A 23,804-nucleotide genomic window follows, 5' to 3' on the forward strand; every position below is an offset into this window, starting at 1 on the left:
ACGAACTTCAATTTCAGGAAATTAGGTAAAATCTTCGTCCCTCTCCTTCTAAGACCAATATGGAACGAACTTGCCAGACCAGTATTTGTAAGAGAAGTTTTTTTTTTTTTTACATTTTAAATAGCATTTTTGTAGTTTTCGGAGCATTTTTGCTTTCTTAGTATCAGTATTTTTATTTTAAATATATGCGAAATACTACACAGTTGCTTTTCAGGCACAAACATAGTTCTTAGGCATTTATAGGAGTTTATGGTACATTTAGGAGTTTTAGGTCCTACAGAATTTTAACAGGAGGATCTTTTGTACATGAAACATAGAGATATCTGAATACCATATGTCTAGGACATAGCAAACAAAATAGGTGTGGAACTAGAAATCCATTCCCTAGTCATATGACAGAATCTCACCTTACTCCATCAAATACTTTCCTTTAAAAGAGGTTTGATTAGAACATTTTCCATTACTGATAAAGTGATATTATTTAATGACGAAAGAGGGGAATTACAGTGAAACTTCTCATTTAAGGGGATCAAATGGGCATAACAATCTGTCTGCATCTGGGAGGTGTCCTTTATTGGGAGGGAGGCTCCCCAATCTAACAGTAAATTTATAATATGCAATGTGTTAATTCCCGATTTACCACGAAAATCATCTGTAGCTGCATTTAGATTGGCAACAGGCCATGATTGTTTGGCCAAACACCTGCATAGAATTGGAATATATCAGTCCCCTAACTGCCCATTGTGCAACTCAAACCAAGAAATGGATTCGGAACACCTCAAAATCTGTGCTTCAGTGGCTGGCCATGATAATATCTTTGAAAAATATTGGAGTGCAAGAGGTCAAATGACTGTATTGTCAAACGCCTGGCATTAGAAAACAACAACATAATATGCAATGTATCCCTTTACACTTTAAATTAAATGTATTACTGTAGTTCAATTCTAAATACAGTATACAACAGTAAATCCTTTGCAACTTTGAACTACAGTAGATAAGACCGAAAAAGGAAAAATGCAGTACTGTGCCATGCAATTCTATTCTAGGTCTACAGTTATGCAGTTTTGTAATTTACTGCTTTCAACTTAACCTTTACGTTCAGATGCCATGTCTCTCGAAACAGTACAACTGATTGAAGTGAAGAGAATAATTCTACTAACCCTATCATGTGTCGAATACAATTTCACGATCGCGGAAATCTTGGACCCATCAGACAGGTTAAATTTTGACTTTGTTTATCCACCTACTTTCAGTTAACAAGGGGTAGCCAGCTGGGCTAGTGGAGCCTACAAGATCCTTATTATCTTTTTCCATGTTAAGGAATTTCTGTACAATTCTCAAAACTAAATTTTCCATTTTTGTAACACATTAGGTCTTGAAATCAAAGTTCTGTCCGCAGTCAGGAGGTAAAGCAAGCTTTAGGACTGTGAAACAGCTGTCCATGTCTGCGTCTGAGAGTGTCCGTAAACGAGAGTTACATTTATCATTATTTCTATATTATTTCAGCTGGGACATAAAAATCTGTCCGTGTATGAGGAGTGTCCGTAAGGAGAGGTTTCATTGTACTGCAACAGAAAAAAGTACCTTGTGAAAATCTACGCCAATACTATCCTTGTTCATAAAAAAAAAAAATTCACTTGGGTTGACTGGGATTTGAACTCTGCATGGAAAGTGAATGATTCAGCTATTCAGCGTAACATTAAGAATAACATACACCAAATAAGAAATTCAATGTTAAGTTGGTTGAAATAAATTATGAAACCTCATAGTTACGTATAAAAATATTTTCAAAAGTACACAAGCCAAAGCTGTATTTTCTTTCACATATATGTCTATAAGCATTCAAAATTAAGTATCAGCATGGAACTCACCTGTGTTGCTTCACACCAAACACATCGGCCACGTTCATCAAGGCATTGAGAGCAGTTTTCACGTTGATAACAGGGAACAGGACATTGGGAAAGTGAAACTACAGCTGCCTTTGATCTGTACAAAAGTAATAAAAAAACCTGATATTAGTGGCTTTGAGAAGACTGCTGGATATTCAAGTTGAATTATCAAGGGGAGGAAGATCTTTGGGGAGACCTCCAAACGCTAACAAACCACCAGAGGCATGTAGCATAAAGCTAAAGTTACTATCTTTACTAGTAAAAAAAAAAAAAATTGATTTTCGTTGCATAAATCTGTATTGTAAATTTGTCACGACAAGTGATAAGCACTAGTAATTACTAATGTTTTACCGACGAATTGTTACATAAAACTTGCCATTTGTAAAATAGTTAGAATCGTGAGCACGTTTTTTACCAATATTTTGTGCTTGGTAAACTTTATTGACAGTGTAGAAATAACATTTTTAATGTAATATGACTTCATCTTCAAGTACTAACTGTGAAAAAAAATTCACACATATGTGGAGAACATTTAGACCAAAGATTAATATTGATTTCCAAGAATCCCAGTTTAAAGCAAGATTTCGCATGTTAAGAATTAAATCTAAGACATTGCTTGCTACAGCAAAGCCTTGTTTATATTACATGACAAAAGAATTTTGCCTATAACCAAGAGAAGGCTATTTTTATTTATTTATTTAATACTTTACACTTGAGCTACATTAGGCACTGCAGCCCAAAAGAACAGAAGCTTGTGCTCGGGCGCAGTTCAGATCAGTTATACAAAACATATCACAAAATTAAGAGAGTTCATTGAGCACAATAACATTAATAAATGGTAAAATAATACAGCATGTAATAATAGGGTCTATATACAAATAGAAAATACAAAAGTACATAAATATTAGAGTATCAATTTTTAACTCAATTAGCTTAAACAATTAAATAATTAATCTGATTTGTTTCTTAAATCTATGTGTGTTAAGTGTACTTAGCTCAGGGTAAGCTCTAATTAATTCATTATATATTTTGGGTCCAAAATTTCTGCTGTGCAAAATTGTAATCAAAGACTGTATTTTTAAAGTAATAGTTTAAAAATAGTTACAATATCCATTTGAAAGATAATGTGTAAATACATACCATAGCTCTCCTTCTAAAGTTCGGCAAAATTATGTCTCATGTATATTTTCAATCCTTATTTGGCGGTACCAGACCAAATTCATCGAGCTCACATGTGGAGTTCTCTCCATTTATTTAATTTCTCTTCCTTCGGTAAGTTGGAAGAAAAATGTCTAAATGATATATTATTTTCTTCTCTTAATTTATCAAGAAATATGATGCGATGACCATTCACGCAATTTTTACAACAATGAAACACACAAAATGTTAAATATTTTGTGCGCGTTATGAACTGTGATTGTCATTTTTCTTTCGTAATTAAAGTAACGCAATATTAAATAACACTTAAACCTGATTTTAGTACTACAACATCACTTTTTTCGTGATATTTTAAAACAGAATTTGTCAATATGGCTGCCTTTCACTTGTATAATATGTTACTCATGACAAATTAGTAAAATTGTGTTATGCAACAGAAATTACTAAGCCTTGTCATTTGTCATTCATATATCGGTAAATTGTCACTTTTCACTAGTATCTTTTATACAATAGGCCCCAGATATAATACATGCAAAGAACACAAAAAGTTAATGATAGATATATCTAAGCTATATCTAGAGAAAAACAAAGATGCACAAAAACTTCAATAAGGATTCTTTCGAAGTGTTGTTTCTATTTGCTTCCATATTCTAAAATTTTTGTCAATAAATTTAGAAACATTCAGTTTTTTGTGAAATTTTCATTTCCTTTTATATACATAGGTGTACAGCTTGTAATGTTTCTCGAAATCCTCACTTCTGTTATTATATTTTTTCTTCTTCTTCTCTTTTTATTAGGGACGAGAATTCAAGAGAATACAACAGTCATTATAATTCGTACTAAAACTATTTTTCTAATATTATTACACAATAATAATAGTAATATAAAATTCATAAGTCCATAGAGCTCACCTTCCTCGTCTAGAACAGCGAGCATCTTCAGTCCACCATTCACAAAGATTACTGCCAACACAGCTCTCGCAAGTAATGTAATTTGAACAGTTTGCACAACTGAATGGAAGCAAAGTGAAGTAATGCCATTCATCTGTGTCAGCCCCTGTGCATGAATGTAACATGTTACAATGAATATGTATGATTCTCCAAGTTATGAAAAACTAACAATAAATTTCTAAAAATTAAGGAAGAGTAGTTTGAAATTAGGAATTCTTACGAAAAAGAAGTTACTGTTAATACATCTTTATTAAAGATTTGCTAATATGCATGAACCCAGAATCCACTCAACACGAAAATGAAGAAAAATAAAGGAAAATTTAGATGAAACAGACATCTTAAACACCCACAGAGAGATCTCACTAAGCAAAATCTTTAAGATATCGATAAGAATTGCTATTCCAGTTTTACTACAAAGGACAATCTGAAATGATGAGAAGAGAGGGCAATAACGGAGCAATGGTAAGTGAGGCAGTTATGTGAAACAGAAGTAGATTGAGGTAAATGTGAACAACAGCAAATCTTATAGCATCTGAACAGATTCAAACTCTAGTTTCCTTTCTTGAGAAGCTGTCAGCGTGACTGAGCTACAGCTGGGCCTAATGTGCCAGAGATATGTACATCTATTACCAGGCAGTACATCTCACTTGATATGTCAGAGGAAGAACAATTGTTTCTATACATCTGAAGTCTGATTAGTGTAATATGTAGCCAGTTGGCGATGTCTGCAATGGAGGAGGAAAGGAACTGGCTACCTACTCCAGTATTTCCTGGCAATTAAGCCTCATAAGTGGTGCTTTGTTGCAATCACTTATGAAGTTCAGACCTGTCTTTGGACAGTTCTAAACAATGTGCCAGAATAAGTACAAAAGGGAAACAGAAACTGCCCAAACTCTTGTAGTGGGTATTATTATGCAGTAACTAGTTGTAATTATTAAAGCAGTATTTATATATTTGACTGTCATTATTACAAACACACATCACTTAAACTGTGATCACAACTGACAAGGTGAGACCGCTACCTGGAAACGAGATATTTTAATTAAATCTACACCAAGTTCTTATAATTTGAAGAGTAAAGCAAACACTAGTTGGTTATAGGTAAGAATGATCAGCTATATTTCCAAAAAAAAAGAATATACTTTGTAGGTTTCTTGCCACTTTACCACTTGTATGCCTTGAACCAGCCTATCCACGTGCATAATGATGTAGATAGTATGCATGAGGTCCTAGGTTAGATCTCCCACTTTCTCTCTCTCTCCCTCATAAATGAATAAATAAATAAGTAAATAAATAAATAGATAAGTAAATAAGTAAATAAATAAATACATCAATAAATAAATAAACAAATAAATAAATTTTATATATATACATTTTTTTTCAGCACTTTTATTCGTTTGTGTAGGATGCTACAATCGCCAACCTGCAAGATCAGTCTAGTTTTGATCTGCCCCAGGTATTTTCCCCAGTACTCAGCCAAATCTAGTCAGCTTTCACCATCTGGGGAGCTGCCCAATAGGGGACTAAAGATGGGGGCAGAAAAATAACGACAGTTATAAGCCTAGCATTTCCACAAAAACATACATATAAATGTAGTTGTGTTTTTTCTTTTCAATTTCACATTATAAATTATAAAAAAAGAAAGTAAAAAAGTTGGAAGACTCGAACCTAGGAATTCCTTAAAAGTTGAATTTTCCTTAAAGCAGGCTTCTTTAACAGCAATAAATCAATTACAATGTTTTTACGGTAGTTCTGCTGGAACTTCTGAAAGCATTTCTTTAGAACAGGTACATTACAACGAGGTTTTAGTGTATGTATATTACCTGATGTGCAAACCTCCATTTCATTGAGGAGACGAGAGAAGCAGCGTTGGTTCAAATCACACCATCCACACAGTGAATCAGTCAAACAATGCAAACAATTGCTGTACTGGTGGCATGATCCATTCTGATACGGCTCCAAGTATTCAAATGTAAATACCTATCGACATTGCATAAGAGATTTATCAACCATGTGTACTCAGAGGATTTTTGTAATTAAAAGGCAATACATGTAGCAGACACAAAGACAAAAAAATGTAACTACAAATAAGCATATAAGAAAGAATTGTTTTTGACTGTCCATATTTGGTTTTCTTTCAGAGAGGTATGGAGGGAGCGCTAGGCACTATACAAACATGTTGCAGACTCATACAACATCAGACTAGGTCTCAACACAAACTCGCATGTCCTAGGTAAGACTTGGACTCAAGACTGTGACTTCCACACTGGGTAAAATCTGTATCTTAATCATTTCATATATTGCAGATAGCTCGAAGAATAATCCATGTATTGTGGGTCTCTATCACCATGGCATGGTGCGTCCTCAGGTTGCGGATAGAGGAGAAGGCCTCCAGATATGGAGGGTAGCTGCGAATACATTGAATATGCAGTCGTAAACAGCTGATAAGGGGTGGTCCTCCAGCTTGGGGGTTGGGCGAAGGGCTAACAACCCATCACCGTAAAAAACAGCTTGTTACAAATCTATACAATAACACGTATGGGCGAATCCAGAAATGAATATTGAGTGTTAGTTGGGAGACCAGAGGGAAAAAGACCTTTGGGGAGGCCAAGACGTAGATGGGAGGATAATATTAAAATGGATTTGAGGGAGGTTGGATATGATGATAGAGAGTGGATTAATCTTGCAAGGGATAGGGACCAATGGCGGGCTTATGTGAGGGAGGCAATGAACCTGCGGATTCCTTAAAAGTCATTTGTAAGTAAGTAAGTAAGTAAGCTCGAAGAATAATATTAAATGTAAAAATTTTTTTAGTTGGTTAATTAACTATGCTGTATCAACTACTAAGTTATTTAGCATCCAGGGGATTGGTGACAGCAAAATGATATTTGGAGAGATGAAGCAAGGATTCGTCATGGGATTACCTGACATTCTCCTTATACTTGGGGAAAACATTGGGAAAAAATCCCGACCAAGTAATAAGCTCAAGAAGGAATTGAAACCATGCCCAAGTTTGCTCCAGATCAGCAGGCAAATACGCCTACTGTCTGGGCTATGCTGGTGGCCACGAAAGATATTAATAGTAAAATTGATAATTATTGTACTAGTACGACTCAACTACAGATTTTATTAAAACTTCATTTTTTGTATAGTCTATGAACTATGAAATCAGTGAAAAAATATTAAAATTTTCTGAGAAGCAATTTCTTTCTTACCTTAGCATTTTCGGAGCTCTTATTGTGGTGAAGTTCCATCTTGGATTGGTGATGTGATGTGTATGGCACCTTTGTACTAGTAATACGTGATTCAAAATCCACCAAGTAACGGCCAGGAGTGAGAACAACTGGCTTCCCAGATGGCCAATGAGCTGTCACACACTGTGACAATTCTGCTGTTAAGTTGGCTACCATTTGCTGATAAAAAGATTAAAATACATACTGCAGTATATCAGGAAACAAAATATGCATGATACAATTTTGTCCACAGAAAAGTAAATCTTTTTACAGGAAAAGAAATTCTCCTTATTTTTTTCTATCTCATAATGGCTGGGGTTACGTTAATAGTATGGAGCAATTGATATTTTAATTCTAAAGCTCTAAATTTTTTGTTTGAAGACGTTTTCACTTCAACCAACAATTTTATTATTATGTAAACAATAATATATTAGTAGATTATTTATAACACAAAGACTTTTAGGGATATACTATTTATAACATTTCATTCGCCACTTTAAGATATTATGTGCCTTATTCCCTGGCAAATTAACTTATAGACATTAAATAGGAACAAAATACATCCATTAAATTAGGAAAAATTACTTTAACAGGCATGACAAAAACTACTCTGTCAGTATAACAAACCTAAAAAGAAAATAATTTTCGTGAAAGTATGGAGATCAGTATTTGCATCACTATAATACTTTTTACTGAAAAAGTAAAAGTGTGTCAGAAACTTCAATTACCATAAAGTCATGCAACACATCACATAAACATGAGGGTACATAACATAATACGTATATTTTAGGCTTAAATAAAAATAAAAACAAAAAAGCTGAAAGGTACACACCAATTTACAGTACTCCGTATCATATGACATGTTCAGGACAGCATCAGAGTAACTGGCACACACCCGAAGCATCTCATCATTCCCCCAGCTCTCAGGAGGTCTCAAGAAGCCAAGCAGTCTTGCAATGGTCTCTCCTCCAAATGATTGCTCTGTACGTGATGACATGCTAACCATATTGAAGTCCACAGTGGTTGCATTGATTATTGTAACCTACAATTTAAAGCAATGATTAAGAATTTAGTGAAACAAGAATACAAAATAACAGCTGAACTGGAGGCATGTATAGCATCGATCGATTATGAAAAAGCATTTGATATATATATTTAGTTACAAGCCTATAGAGAATATTAAATATTAATAACGAAGAAAAATTCGCTCCAACCCAGGACCTTCAGTTCTATGCACTGGGTGCTCTACCACTGAACTACACCAAGGCTCAATCCGCAGCACCGGATCAAACTCTTCTCCTTTGGTTTTTCCCTTTTTTGGAGTACTCAATGCTCGACATATACTATTACATAGACTTAATTAAAGCTACACAAAGCTTGTACAAGCACATTAAAAATAGTTAACCTACTGTAAAAGGAGGAGGGAAAGTCATAAAAAAAATGGAAGAAAAATCTTAATTTAACTTAATAACAGACTATGGATTATTTTTTATTTGCAGACGATTAGAAAATTATAGCAAAGACTGGGAATGAATTACAAAAAGCAAAATATGAACTTTAGAAAGTAACAAAAACATTAATGTATAAAAAAAAAACTCAAATTTAGAGGATTTAAAGGTGTACCCCATCTAACAACACAAACTAAAATAGACAATAAAATATTATACCTGGAATTTTGAGTTACATATTTTGGAAATAGAGATTTAGATTTTAAATTAAGACAGTTCCAGAATATAATTATGTGGCATAACTAGTACCACTTCTAAAAATAAATCATATAAGATTACAGCAGTTCTCATTATGATCACAGTCTAGTAGCCTATATACAGTCACAGAGCTTGAGTTTATGAGGGTACTAGGAACAATAGACTGTGCAGATGCTATTTTGCATTGTCTGTAATGAGGCACTAGTAGCAATCTTAGTGGTTAACAACTATCTATGGATGCATATTTACTACGTACTGAGCTTCTGACTGTATATACTAGACTGTGTTATGACGTATATTTCTGAAACAGGAACAACAGCCAAAGATAGTAGCAAAAAAAGAGGCATTAGAGATAATTTATCAGATCAGTTGTAGATGTAACACTAAGAAAAAAAAAACAGCACAGATATAAGGAAAGAAATTTATATCTTTTGTCTTGATGAAAAAACTTTCACAATATAAACAAAAGCGGAGATATAATTCAGAATGAGCATGCATGACTGCCAAAACTATTGTATGTATATCAATCAAAAGGAACCAGAAATTAGCAAGATCTAGAACAAGATGGAGAGAAAAAGAAGACCTCACAGAAACGGAAAAGACCTAATAGCTTAAACCTTGTTGTTGTTGATTATGATTTTGATTATGATGGTAATTAATACTAAAAACAATTTATCTAATAACCGTTTTCCAAAGCAGAATGACTGTAAACAACAAAATCAAGTCACGTCAACATGAAGGTTGTCAAATGAAAAGTAGTGTTCACTGACAATAAACATTCCAGCACAGGATTAGTGATGGTTATTTTGTGATATAGTATCACTGTGTAGCAATGTAATGCATCAGTTGTTAGGCTGCGTAATAGACAATTTATATTTATGATGAAATAGAGTTCATAATGACAAGGTTGGAAGTATAATGTCATGTGCAATATGTACCATTATAAAAGAAACACACTCAAGCAATATGGCTAACAGCAGACATTTAAATTCCAAGAACTCAGAGTGTTAATGAATGTTAACACAACAATGATATATTATGAATAAAGTTTTTGGTAATTTTACAGCCATAATTTTTTTATCAATTTTAGAATGACATTTCATTATCTACATTTTTATAGATGTCAATGCCAAAAAGTTGCAAAATATCGGAAATTTGAACAATTTTCGACCAATGTGAAGTTTTTTTACACGAGATTCTTACATAACAAGTGCATGACAAATAGAGTTTTATTTTTCCATATATGATGTATTCAATAACTGTGATCCATCAATGTAACATACCGAATCTGGATGCGACCAGTTGGCAGGATTTCTGTACTTGAGGAATGTAAGCCCTGGTCTGCGATCTAACTCACGACACGCTTCTACCTTCACAACCTCTGTGCCTTTTGACCCCCACCATCCAGGAACCTGTGATGGAGTATCCTCTCGCAATCCACACACTCCAAAATTATCTGAAAAGAATAAAAATATGTTTACACTAATTTTGCTCTTTTCGTATATCCAGAAAAATGACACAGATAGAACAGAATGCTGCATATTCCATTATGTCTGTACATTATGACCATATCAAATTTAATTTAATCTGTAGAATCCATTTCACGGATGGATTCAATACTTTATATAAACTCATGTCCAATTTCGTTTTATTTCTAATTCATAAGCAAGTCTGTTTTCTAGCTTATCTTCACAGGAGATGGTCAAAATGACCATTTTTCATGTTCATGAAGGCCTGTATGCATCTTAAAATCGATATTCTTATTCAGATGTGTCAAACTTGCAACCTATGGGCCACATGCGGTTTCTGACTCATATCTGTGCAGCCTCAGCTTATTATGAGGAAACATTCAGAGGGTTTGTAAATTAAATGGCGCGCTATGTAACGATTTTGAGGTTATACATTTATTTAATTATTTTTAGTCAGAAAACAACGGAAAATTCTGCAGATAACGACATTTTCACAAGAAAAATTCCATATCTATGGAGCAACTACAGTAGTTTTAATTTTGATTATAATAATACAGTATTAACTTCAGTAGTTTAAAATGTTATAATATTTATTTTTGGTTATCAGTGATGTAACTATCCCCTGAAGATTCTGCCAATGTCTCAAACTTCAGTTAAATCACAAGATGAGCATTTAAATGCATTTTCAACCTGAATTCAAGTGCTTGTATTCGTTTCTTTAATCCAACGCCATCTGATTTCTATGAAACAACAATGTCAAAATATAGCATTCTCTATTTAGTCCAACATTTTAAAATACAATTCTCAATAATACGAATCATAACAAAGTTTTAATTCCGTGCAGGGACACTCACCATCTTTATGATGGCAACGAGCATTCTGAACACACCACGTGCACTGATCCAGCCTCAATTTGTGTGCTACAGATGAGGCCTGACCAGACAAACTATCACCAACGGCTATTGAAGACGTGGAACCACCAGATGCATTCCCATGAATCAAACAAGAGTGACAGTCTCCAAGAGCTGGACATATGCCAGGGCACCTGGTTGTCTGCAGATTTGTAGTGCAGTTAATTCCAACAGTCCGACCATAACACACCTCATCAGCAGAACACCAGCCACATTCTGGATTCGAAGTACATTCTATCTTGTTGTGATATCTGTAAAGAAAATCATTGCTTTTATATAAGAGAATGCAATAAAATTCTCTTTGGTTCACAGCAATGGCCTCAAGTGCACAAGAACATTATATTGTGCCTTTTTAATAAATTTCAGGATAGAATGAAATATGAATAGAAGAATCTTCTGATCCATGAAGTGATGATGATAATGATGATGATGATGATGATGAAAAATATTTCAATTGATTTTGGTATAAACTTTATTAATCAATGCTTTTAAATGCAGACATCATCCTAGTCTGCTATACCACTATTCTAAAATATGAACCACAATAGCAAGCTTTGGGAATTCAATGTCTAACCTTCAATAAAAACAATAATATAAAATTCAATTAAATTATAATTATTATAATATAAATATTATTGCTACAGTGAATACTTCATTATAATTGCCTTAGACCAGTGGTATTCAATCTATGGTATGTGTACCCCCAGGGGTACGCAGGTTATCTCAAGGGGTACGTATCCCGTTGATTATGTATGTAAACATGCTGACATATTTATTTTATTATACTTGTTGATAATTATTGCATTATACATAATATTATAGTTTTCGTTGCAATATCTTGTTTTTCCTTGCTTGAATACCATTTTACATAAATCATTTCTATTATTATTGCATCAATAACTACTGTATAATAATAATAATAATAATAATAATAATAATAATAATAATAATAATAATAATAATAATATTATTATTATTATTATCAAATCAAATTATCAATCTTCTTAATGTATCCCGTGTTTACTAACAACATAAAGTCCACTGTAGTCTATTCAGTTGTTGCTTTTCACGAGAAATGAGGGGTATTTTGATCATAATAATAATAATAATAATAATAATAATAATAATAATAATAATAATAATATCAATCATAGGCTTTTGTTAATTCTTATATAATTGCAATGCAGTTTCGGGGTACAAATATATTTTGGGGGTATGCTAGCAAAAAAGAGTGAATACCACTGCCTTAGACTATCACAGTTCCTACTGTCACTGCACCACTAAATTCAATTATTGTCAAAATTCTACTAATCGTTTTTCCCGATCATGTACTGGTACATTTCTTCTGGATGACTTACATATGCACAATCTCGAGCATCTAGTTACACATCCAACTGGTTAGTTTTGTAGGTATCTTAAGAGTGTACCACCCGTTAATTACAATGTCAAAGTAAACAAACACAATGTCCCATCAAATCAAGTGATTCTATATTCATTAAATTTGACAGCTTTTATTGAACTTTTCTCTTCAAGTCATATAAGAATGTAATTGAAAAACACGAGAGAATATATTTAAATGTAAAATTAATACTGACCTGCTGCAAACTTGTTCTGGTTCAAATGTCTCGCCTTCTCTGCTAGCCAACATTGGTGGTAGGGTATAGGCCAAAAGGTCAGCATTAACGTTGCCATGATAACCACCCACGATAATCAACGTGTTTCCATTGCGCACATCAGCAGCATGGGCGAACACTCCTTGTTGCTTTGGATATCGTGACACTAAAATCAAATGAATTAAGATGAAGTGTCACTGCATATGCCATATCAGAAGGGGCATAGAGCTCTCATGCTTTATGAATCTCAGCACTACAAGTACAATTGGGTTAAAAAAGAATGGGCCGACACTTGATAATTTAAATGTAAAGTTTTGAAGTCAGGTTCACACTAGTAAACTCATTGTGTTCAAAGACAATGCTGTAATGTTTGTTCCGAATAATTCTTTGATTGTGATCTACCTACAATGCAACAAGTGCTACGAGGTGGTGCAGCGTAGGCGTAAGGTTTCTGATTTCGAAACCAGAGATTGTAAGTTTGCTTCCCAGCAGGGTTAATTTTTTATTGTATTATTTTATATTCTTAATGACAAGTGTGAGTGGAATTTGTTAATGACCTTAGTTATGCAAGTTTTGCAAACATATTACAGCCCATCATTCGTGGGCTATTATTAGGCATGACCTGGCCTGTATACAAAATTAATAGTTTATTTGCTTCCTCAAAAATCAGAAGCACATCAAATATAAATAAACAAAAATTATACAAAATATATATAAACAAAAAAAAAAAAAAAAAGGCTTGTGGTAGGGACTAGTATTTCGTCCACAAACCACCTGGTCGGCCATGCAGCTCTACAAGAGAAAAGGACGCCAACTTAATCAGAGAAGTTGAAAATCACCCTTTTCGAAGTGTCTTTGAATTGAAGATGAGGTCCAACTTTCCCAGCTCCCCACTAACTGTGAGGAGACATTTTAGAGACAGTGGCATAAGGTCTCGCCGAACTGCGACAAAACATTTGAAAATGGATCATGTCATGGACTGTCTAGCTTATCGTCGTTGTTCCTGCAATAACTCCTATGTGCAAAATATAAAATTGTTCATTAGGAAGAAAAAACACATTTATTCATTCTATGGCAGTAGTACATAGGAGACTGTGAATTCTTAAATTTTCGAAAGGAAGAAATATAATTACATATAGGAAATTTTATTATTTGCTGTATCATTATTTAAGTTATTTAATAGAGCAAAAATCTGAAAATCGATAAGTATGTCACATAAGAGTTATTGCAGGAACGACGACGTTATGCTACTATCCGGCAGGATTTCGACTGGAGAAATGTCAACACTCCCTGTGAAGAATATAGGTAAAAAAAAAAAAAAAAATACAGAAAGCTAAAATCCAGTATGAAATGAAGAATAGTAAACAGTATCACTCCAGTATTGCCATTATTAAAACAAATAGAACTAAACTGTATGTTTACAAAAGTAACATGTTTTAATGTTGTATTTAAACATATTTTTAAAAGCTATAAATCAGATATAAATGCAGTTTTATTAACGGACAGGAGTGTTGCCTGGGGAAAGGGTTGTGCTATTTACTAAACTTCAATTGACTTCCAAGCGATGTCGCCACTTGGTATTGTGTAAATAGTGTTTATAAAAACTTATTATAGTAAATTTATAATGTAAAAAATTAAGACTAACGGAGATTCGAACCTACTACAACAAATGCTATCTGGTTCCGATCCACACTTAAGTCACCTATGCTACAAAAGGTCATACGTCAATCCGGTATACTACATAGCTTTCTTGTTCATCTTCGTTTCGATAAATTTTGTATCTCATTTCAATACATTTAGTGTTTATCAATTTTATTGCTATTTCACTCTTCATAGGCCCTAATGCAGCTAGAATCAACCCTTCATTTTATTTTATAACATATTTTATAATAAAATACAGCACATTTACATGGTTTAATTGTGTCATCTTGTGAACTGAAGCTTCAAGGAGATGGGCATGCACACTATTCTGTTTCTGGAACTTAGACATTTGTCGCTGGCCCATTCTTTTTTAACCTTATTGTACATGAAGTGGTCAGCACCACACTCATCTTCTACACTCAGGAAAGACTCGATATTCAGTTTTATAGGAGCCCACTGTGGATAGATATTTTGTCTCTTCCAGTCAATAATATTTTTTTACCAAGCGAGGCTACATCACTCCAAAATCACAGAAATAATTGATGAAATATTATATATGTTAAAGACGAAAACAATAAAATATATTCTGGACATCAGTCATTAACTAACGATATTTTGGATAATGGCAGCAGTTTTCAAAAAAACATTTGACTGTCAAAGAAATTCTTCATATATGTTGAACTCACTATTTTGATATCCTCTTAAGGGGTTTGGTACAGCTTACAGCAGTAAAATTTTTGGAAATATTCAACATATTTTTCCTCCATTACTGTATCTTGTACAATAATGAAGATTGGTATGTGTAAAACACTGTCCTTCTGCTACATGAAAAAAAATATTTTTACATTTAAAAAAGTTACTTATATATATTTTTTTTTCAAAATTCAAAATGGTGGCAGTTCATTGTGCAGTGATGAAGCATTTGCCCCATAACTCATAAACTTGTTAACTTTTTCATGTTCTCTCTTTTATTTTATTGCTCAAACTCATGTTTACAATATCATGCTTTTTCAACTACATTCCTTAATAAATAATATTTTTTTTATTTTGTGTTAGAAGAAAATACTGATATTTGACCATTTTTTAAATGAATTTATTTTTTATCAGACAATCTATCAAAGGTAGAGAAGTGATCTTGCATCATATTGTAGATATGGCATGCATAAATACACACAAAAAATGTCATCACAGAATGTTGGATAGTTTTTAAGTTATGTGGGAAATGCTTGATCACTGCACAGTGATGTGAATTTTGAAAAAAAAAAAATAAATAAATAAATAAATAAATAATTTTTTTTATATCGTAAAAATATTTTTTTATATAGCAGAAGGACAGTGTTTTACACATACTAATTTTCATTAGTGTACAAGATACAGTAATGGAGGAAAAAATGTTGAATATTGCCAAAATTTTACTGCTATAAGCTGTACCTAACCCCTTAAATAAATAGATTTTTATAAAAAAAACACACACACACATTAAATGTATAATTTAATATTACCTTTGTCAGTATTTCCAAGAATTTCGTGACTAACCCAGGTATGGCAGCCCAAATGATAGAGATAAAGCTGATTGTCATAACAAATTTCCTCCTTGTTGTGACGATGTGAGTATCCTCCAAATACCACCAGATAGTTGCCTATTATTAAATAAACAGTTATCCATAAGCATAAAGTACTGATGACAAAAGTAGCTGCTTTTCCATTCTTAAAAATCACACAATTTAAATAGAAAATCTGTGTTCATTATACATACAAAAAATCACAATATATCGTCTTTCATAAGTCCGTGAAACATTTTATAAATTCACCACAAATTAACTAAGCAACTGATAATTATAATTCTTATACCGATAAAACGAGAAACTCTTCAAGTTTTGTTAGGAAAAAGGCTGTATTACATAGTTGGCGTGGTTTGCCGCTGGGAGGAGTCTTATGGAGTCCACTGTCACTGGGAGAACTTACTTAGACATGTTGGAAAATTGGCTGATGCCACACATGAATGAGGACAGTGATAATTACATTTTTCAACAAGATGGCTGTCAGGCTCATTTCCACAATGACATACAAGGCTATCTCAGCACAAATTTATCACAATGTTGGATAGGATGCTGTGGAAAAGAAGATGAAGCCTTAATGCAGTGGCCACACAGATCACCGGATTTAACACCTTGCGATTTTTTTCTTGTGGGGATTTGTGAAGGATATTGTTCTGGTACCTCACTCCCAGCTAACCTTCAGGAACTTCGCGACCGTTATCACCGTGGCTGTGGAACTGATTGATCGTGATATGCTGACATGTATGTGGGATGAAATAGATTATTGGTTAGATGTCTGTTGTATCAGCAAGGATGGACACATTGAGCAATTGTAAGATAAGTAAAAAAAATCGTAGTTTTTACCTATATTTCTGTACAATAAAATGTATCTGTTGCTTAGTTTATGTATGGTGAATTTCTAAAATATTTCACAGAATTATGAAAGACTTGGTATATTTCAAAGTGCTTTTCGTGTCTCCAAAATGCATAGATTATAAAAATATAGATCACAAAGTTTCATGCTTCAAACATATATCTATAAAAATTATGGAAATAAATACATTTTTTCTAAAGTAATAATTTTGTTTTTAACTTATATCCATCCTGGGAAATAAGTAATCAGTATGACAATAAAGATTTAAGCCTTAACACTGGATTAATCTTAATGTTTCAACATAAAAATGAAAAATATTTATGTGTAGTACCTATTTTATTAAGATAGAAGCAGACATAATACTAACAAAAGAACAAGACTAAGGAGTGGACACATTTTTTGACTCACCAGTTTTAAAAAATCAAATTGGGATTGAAAATGAGTGATGCAACTGCCATATCATAAAACGACATATCCATATTAAAACAACTGCAAACTGTTCATAAAAATGCTTCCCACAGCAAAAGACTCAGGAGTAATAGTCCTCCATTTGGGGGTAAATCATGTTTTAGCTATCCAAGTACTCCCATGGAAAGAAGACAGTCTTATATGGTATCTGAGCATAATAAAGGGGATATTTTATAAAGATTTTATATAGGAGATGCCCAGGGACTGAGCAAAAAAGTGTGTATTACATGTGATAGCATAATAAACGGAATAGTTTTATCTGGGTTTCACTGTATTTATAATGAATCTACACTTTCTCAAATGTTCAAATTATGAACACAAATAAAAGTACTACAAACCTATGATAGTGCTGGTATGAAAAGCTCTCTCCCGTGGAACATACATATCTTGCAGATGTGAACGAGGATACTGTATCTCTGACCAATGCCTGCTGTCCAATTGAAATGAAAACATTCGATCACTAAGCTTAGAGAAACGAGCTACTCCAGCAACAATGCCTCCATAAACCAGTAACGAGTTAGTCCTGGCATGGTATACGGTGGAGTGTGCCACAACCCGCACATCTAACTCTTTACCTCCACGAGGTCGGACCTCTGACCACTTTTCGTCATGAATGTTGCCACTGGGACCTAGAAAAAAAATTCATTTGTTACTAAAAAGACATTGAAGGCTTCGCTTACTTTCATCATCACAATAATTATTCAACACAATTTTTTCATACACTTCATGGATAAGTGCTCAAACTAAATGATTTTTTTTTCTGAATTATTCATAATTTACATTCACAAGAAATTAAAACATACTCCACACATGTTTAAAACAATGTGATATCGACAGCCCAGTTCAAAGAGGAAACAAGTCAAAATTTAAAGTTTTGAGAAACCTGAATTCTGAAGCTTAATGTTGATGTGAAAAATCCAATAACACACACTAATTTGAAACTTATAGTATATACGAAACATATATATATATAGTATATATACACACGAAGAATTTGGAATAATTTCAACGATCCTTTAATTTTTCACAGCAACAAAGTTTTAAAATGCATGTTTCTCAAAACTTTAAATTTTGAGTTGTTTCCTTTTTTAACTGGACTGTCGAATATTATTCTACCTCAACAAAACCAAGAAATACTTATGAAGGTATATGTATGTACTGTAATTTGCTTTGGACAAATATTATCGAAGAATATAACAAGTTTGTACTGGAAAGCATGAAGGAAAATGATGTAAAACTCAAATGCTGCCACTGAAACAAACAATTTACATAAAATAGCTATACATACTGTAATCCTTTCTAACATTTATGCTAATCTGCATTCAAAAGTGATATGAATGTTAAAATAGAACTAACCTTGTTACAGTGGTTCTCATATATAATAAATAGGTTTATGATAAGGTATATTAACTCTTAAACAATAAGGCACTCTTTCCTAACCTTCAAAACCTGGGCTGGTGATGAGTTGTGTATGTGAGAGGGGCTCACCTGACAGAAGACCCCACCCACCAATTTTCAAAAAAGATTTTCAAATTTAAATTTAGTTATAAAGCATGAAGCATTGGCGTTGAGTGTGTGACACTGAAAAAAAAATATCGTTCACTATTTCTACTGAAAATGACCAATATTTAGAATAGCGAATCCTTTATATTGCTGACAGTTGTTTTAAATTGACTGATGTTTCTCAAAGAAACTATCAAGCTGTTGTTCTCAGCACAATATTAGAATTATTAAGTAATTTATTTAGGGTTGGAGTCTGTTCATTCATTAATGACAAAGAATATGTATGTGTATGTATTTATTCACACTGCAAATGGGTAAATACCCATTAAACTCAATAATGACAATTAATAATAAATTAATAATAATAATAATAATAATAATAATAATAATAATATAATAAGGCAATATTAATAAGAAGCATCCTAAATTAAATGAAGCATGATCACTTAAAATAACATTTACAGTAAATCTAATTTGTATCTTAACCATAAATTCGAACTAAAACCCACGAGTATGATATGTTCACACATGCACAAGTACCTTTCAGCACTAAACTCATTTCGCTGTCAACTCACTCACTGCACTGGAACTACGACACATTTCACTGATGCTATCCTGATTTCACTAACACTTCAAAAACATTTCACTGTTCAAATACTTTGCACTGCCACTATAAACTATAAAACGCCACTGACACATACACACTTCACTGACACAACACACTTCTCCATTGATACAACAGTTCAAGTAACAAAACATCAATTACATCCTTTAAATAGTGTGCATAATGTACTACCGTCTATTGGTAAAGTCTTTAAGTCTATTTTAAATACATTTTTGGTTATTGGTAAAGCCTTTAGTAAGTCTGCAGGTAAAGCATTCCAGTTCCTGATATAAAGATTCAGGAAAGAAAACTTTCCAGTGTCCATCCTCTGTCTTCTTTCCCTCAATTTATGATAGGGAATAGGGATAGGGAATATATTTTACATTATAACAACTTTTTGGTGAGTCTGAACTGATTTTAAACTTCACAGTATTAAAACATATTGTCTTTCAAATACGTTACATGTATGTTATGGGCAAATTTGCCAAGTGTTGTTCCCAAAACTTGGTATCCCTTCCTCACCATTTTAAATTCCTGGTTACATCACTGCTGGTCATGCCTAAAAGAATTTTTGGAACTTACAAAATTCGGAATGACAATTAAAAGTAATTATACATTAATTTCCCTTGCAAGCTTCACCATCTCATTTATCAGTTTATTTTAAATAATACACAAAATGATGAAGAATCACCGATTCTTGAAGTGGAGTGTCATTGTTTTTTTAAATAAAGACCAACTGGTATTTGACTAAAAATTATGTTTGATGTAGATCATTCTCAGCTAAACTGACTCACAGATACTAAATATTGAGAAAATCCATAAATCCAATAGTTATGCTGTACACAGACATACAGTATGCCCAAAAACCATTTTTTCAGTACCAAGAATGCTGAAAATGAGTGTATCATCACAATAGTTGATCTTTCTTCTTACCAAGACTGAGTCTAATGCGAAAGAGTTTAGACGAGAATTCCCCTCCAACAGTGCTGCCACCAAACAAGTAGAGCCAACCCTCATCTCCACCAGACAGTGTAAGTGTGTGTCTGGTGAGTCTAGGAGGTCTTAAAGGAGATGAGACTGCTCGCAATGACCATGTCTTCCCAGTCACGTTATAATACCACAACTCATCTGAGAAACTTCCATCAGCCAGCTTCCCTCCATAGATAACAAAGCCACCATAATATCTGCAACAATTTCATTTATTTTAAATTACCGAACTTCAAAATGTAAATGAGAGGACATCAAAATATTCATATATGATATTTTTCTCGTGCCCGTGTCTTTGTGTATGTGAGTGTGAAAATAACAGACCACAGCTCAGATGGCTTCATGATGAAGAATCAGACTGCAATTGTTGGGTGTGAAGATACTTTTTTTGGTGTGGAGAAGGTCCAAAGGTTAGCAGTACAGTCTCAAGTGGCTTCTTGTGCCTTACTGCTTATATGCTGGGAATGATTTTTTAAGTCTGAACAGTCATGACTTTACAAATACCATGACTCCAGAGTCCATGAATACCCAAAGTAGCGCAATCGGCCGCCATTGTTATTCCAGTTCAACTGCTTGGGATAGGAACATTTAAAGTAAAACTCAATTTAGGCCAGTGTCCATGACCCTTAAAATTAAAAATATCTTATTCTGATTTAGGCTACATAAGCTACATTCATTCCCTTACAACTCTATACATCAAATAGCGCGCACTGGAATAACAATGTCTGATTTGTCGGCATTTCCAGCGCAAAGGATTGTGGTACTCTGGATATCCATGGACTCTGCATGACTCAACTGTGAGGTGCCATCGGTTGATTCAATTTATATGTCTTAAGGTTCCGATGAAGTTCCACTAGTGTCTCCTCCATCCCCCAAAAGCATATTAGGAAATGGGAAAACCCCAAGAAAAACTGTAAGGAATCTTGGGTTTTAACCACCACAAATAAGGCTACACCTTTGCCGGGATTCAAACCTACATTTGCAGTCATCATAAGTCTGTTCTCCCAAGTGAGCTATCAAAAGGGCATGGATTGACTTTACAAGATGAAAGTCCTTCACGAAAGAAATACCTAATAGTAAATTACATTTTGTAAGGAAGAAAAACTTTACCCATAAATTTGTTCATAAATTGCATTACATTAAATGAAATAAGTATAATAATCCTTCAATAACTGTCTTATTAACCTAAGAAATAATACAAAAATTACATTAGGTCATTACACAATCAAACGTGACGAGCGCTTTCGCCAATCGATAGCATCTTCAGGTCTAGAAGCATATAGTGATACTATGAGCATAAAGACATAAGTAGAATGGCAAAAATAAATACGAAAAGTTGCATGATGTGAAAGTGGAAAAGATGAATTGAAAACAGTATTACATGAATAACTGTACAATCACAAAAGCAATGGAATAATAATCACTTAAAAGCTTAGCGGTTGTAATGATAAATCATCATATAAGTTTAGAGTCCAAACATTAAAATGCAAAAACCATACATTAAATGGCAGACTAGAAGAACATGTGTGCAGCATGGATGCATAAAAATAACATGGTTAAAATGGGTAAAATATTGCCATCAATTGGCGAAAGCGCTTGTCACGTTTGATTGTGCAATGACCTAATGTAATTTTTGTATTATTCTTAGGTGAATAAGACAGTTATTGAAGGATTATTATACTTATTTCATTTATATGCTAACTTGTCGGACCAATATGCCTCTTAAATACATTACATTAAGTTTATCTATATATAATTCAGAAGTCACTAACTGCAACAAAAAGATTCTTACATGCAGGCCGCATGACCATAGCGTGCTGCTGGTCTTACTGGTGTATTTGCCTTCTCTTCAACAAATTCAAATTGATCATTAACCTCCACAAAAGAATTTGGTTTATGAACAAGCTCCTCCATTTCCTCTGAGTGCCTCGGTTCTTCAGTAACCGCAATATTATCACCTTCCAAGTCCCAAGTCCGACCTTGTTCTTCACTCTCTTCCACATCTTTGTGTAAGTGATCTTCTGTTTCCCGTTCTCCCATCTTTACATCTCTTCCCAATCGCTGAAGATGCCCTGAACCTTCATTCTGTACTCGATGACGAATACTTAAAGTTGAATTATCCGCAATGGAAAATAAAAGGTTCCTAAAAAAGGATCTTGTTGTTGGCACACCCCAGCGCTCTTCTTGTCCTAATACAGCAGCTATTATCTGATGATCTGTGTGTTCCAAACCATCTGCCCCAACTGAAAAAGATACATAACTTACATAAGTTTTAGTTTTCTTAGTATGTACATTCAATTATTAATACTGTAATCTATTAAGGTAAGCGTTCACTACATCGTATCGCACGCATCGGACGGATCGGAAAAAGACTATCTTTGCTGTAATTGTTATGTAACCATGTTCACTACATCGTATCGGAAGCATCGCCTCTCGGCAAATCCATCCACATTTCTCAGATGGGCAACTTTTCCAATGCATGTGATCATGGCCTTCTTTAATAAATCAATTTTAATTGGTCAACTGTTACTATTATGTTGTGCCATGTTCAGTGTCGCGCCAAAATGGCAGACAGAAAACTTATTTCGCGTGTAGAAAATTGCGAAGAATTATATAATTTGAGGCGTTCCCATTACAGTAATCAAGTCGTTTCTTGCAAATATATTATGTAACCAATATTTCTTTCGTTTCTTCCTCTTCAATTAAGATGTATGAAGCATTTACAAATTCTTATTCGCTAACAGACGTAATTAATAGACCTAACCTCAACTCCTCTGTTTTCAACAATGTCAATATCGTATGACGTCATGTTTTAAACAGCTGATAGGGGAATCCAATGAGGCGATGAGGTGAAGCCGTTACAGTGAACGCACTGCACTTAAAATATCTGTTGCGTGAGATTCGTACGAGGAGTGAGATACGATGTAGTGAACACTTACCTTTACATGATAGTCACACAAAATGCTGTGAAACATAGATGTCACAACATCTGCTGGAATTTTTACATTGTTTCTATTTTTAGATACAAGATGATACTATCAGGTTTTAGATGGCATTGCCATCTGAAATTGAAGGTAGAAAACGTAGGTGGTAGTTATAAAAACTGATACCAGATATTAATTGCTCGAATGTTGCAAGTTTATTTTATATCTATTGGATCTGAAGCTTGTGGGTTCGAACCTGACTAGGGAAATGACTTTTTAAAGGTCATAAAACTGTCAAGCATGACTTTCTTCAGAAGGGAATTAAAGATGGTTGGT

At 33.6% G+C, this 23,804-nt stretch overlaps 1 protein-coding gene across 3 annotated transcripts in view; it reads right to left on the reverse strand.

Annotated features, from left to right (window-relative positions):
• The window catches only part of Megf8 (multiple EGF like domains 8), a 100,770-nt gene that overhangs the window by 57,198 nt on the left and 19,768 nt on the right, over positions 1-23,804 (reverse strand). For all 3 annotated transcript variants that reach the window (XM_069835632.1, XM_069835633.1, XM_069835634.1), the window contains exons 6-17: positions 22,337-22,787; positions 20,491-20,741; positions 17,789-18,079; positions 16,073-16,210; positions 12,912-13,095; positions 11,260-11,567; positions 10,220-10,392; positions 8,063-8,272; positions 7,213-7,410; positions 5,821-5,977; positions 3,959-4,103; positions 1,872-1,986 (exon numbers count right to left, since the gene is read on the reverse strand). In XM_069835632.1, the coding sequence (XP_069691733.1) occupies positions 1,872-1,986; positions 3,959-4,103; positions 5,821-5,977; positions 7,213-7,410; positions 8,063-8,272; positions 10,220-10,392; positions 11,260-11,567; positions 12,912-13,095; positions 16,073-16,210; positions 17,789-18,079; positions 20,491-20,741; positions 22,337-22,787 (2,621 nt within the window). The remainder of the gene's footprint in view (positions 1-1,871; positions 1,987-3,958; positions 4,104-5,820; positions 5,978-7,212; positions 7,411-8,062; positions 8,273-10,219; positions 10,393-11,259; positions 11,568-12,911; positions 13,096-16,072; positions 16,211-17,788; positions 18,080-20,490; positions 20,742-22,336; positions 22,788-23,804) is intronic.

This window comes from Periplaneta americana, chromosome 9 (assembly GCF_040183065.1).
Source record: "Periplaneta americana isolate PAMFEO1 chromosome 9, P.americana_PAMFEO1_priV1, whole genome shotgun sequence".
Classification (NCBI taxonomy): Eukaryota; Metazoa; Arthropoda; class Insecta; order Blattodea; family Blattidae; genus Periplaneta; species Periplaneta americana.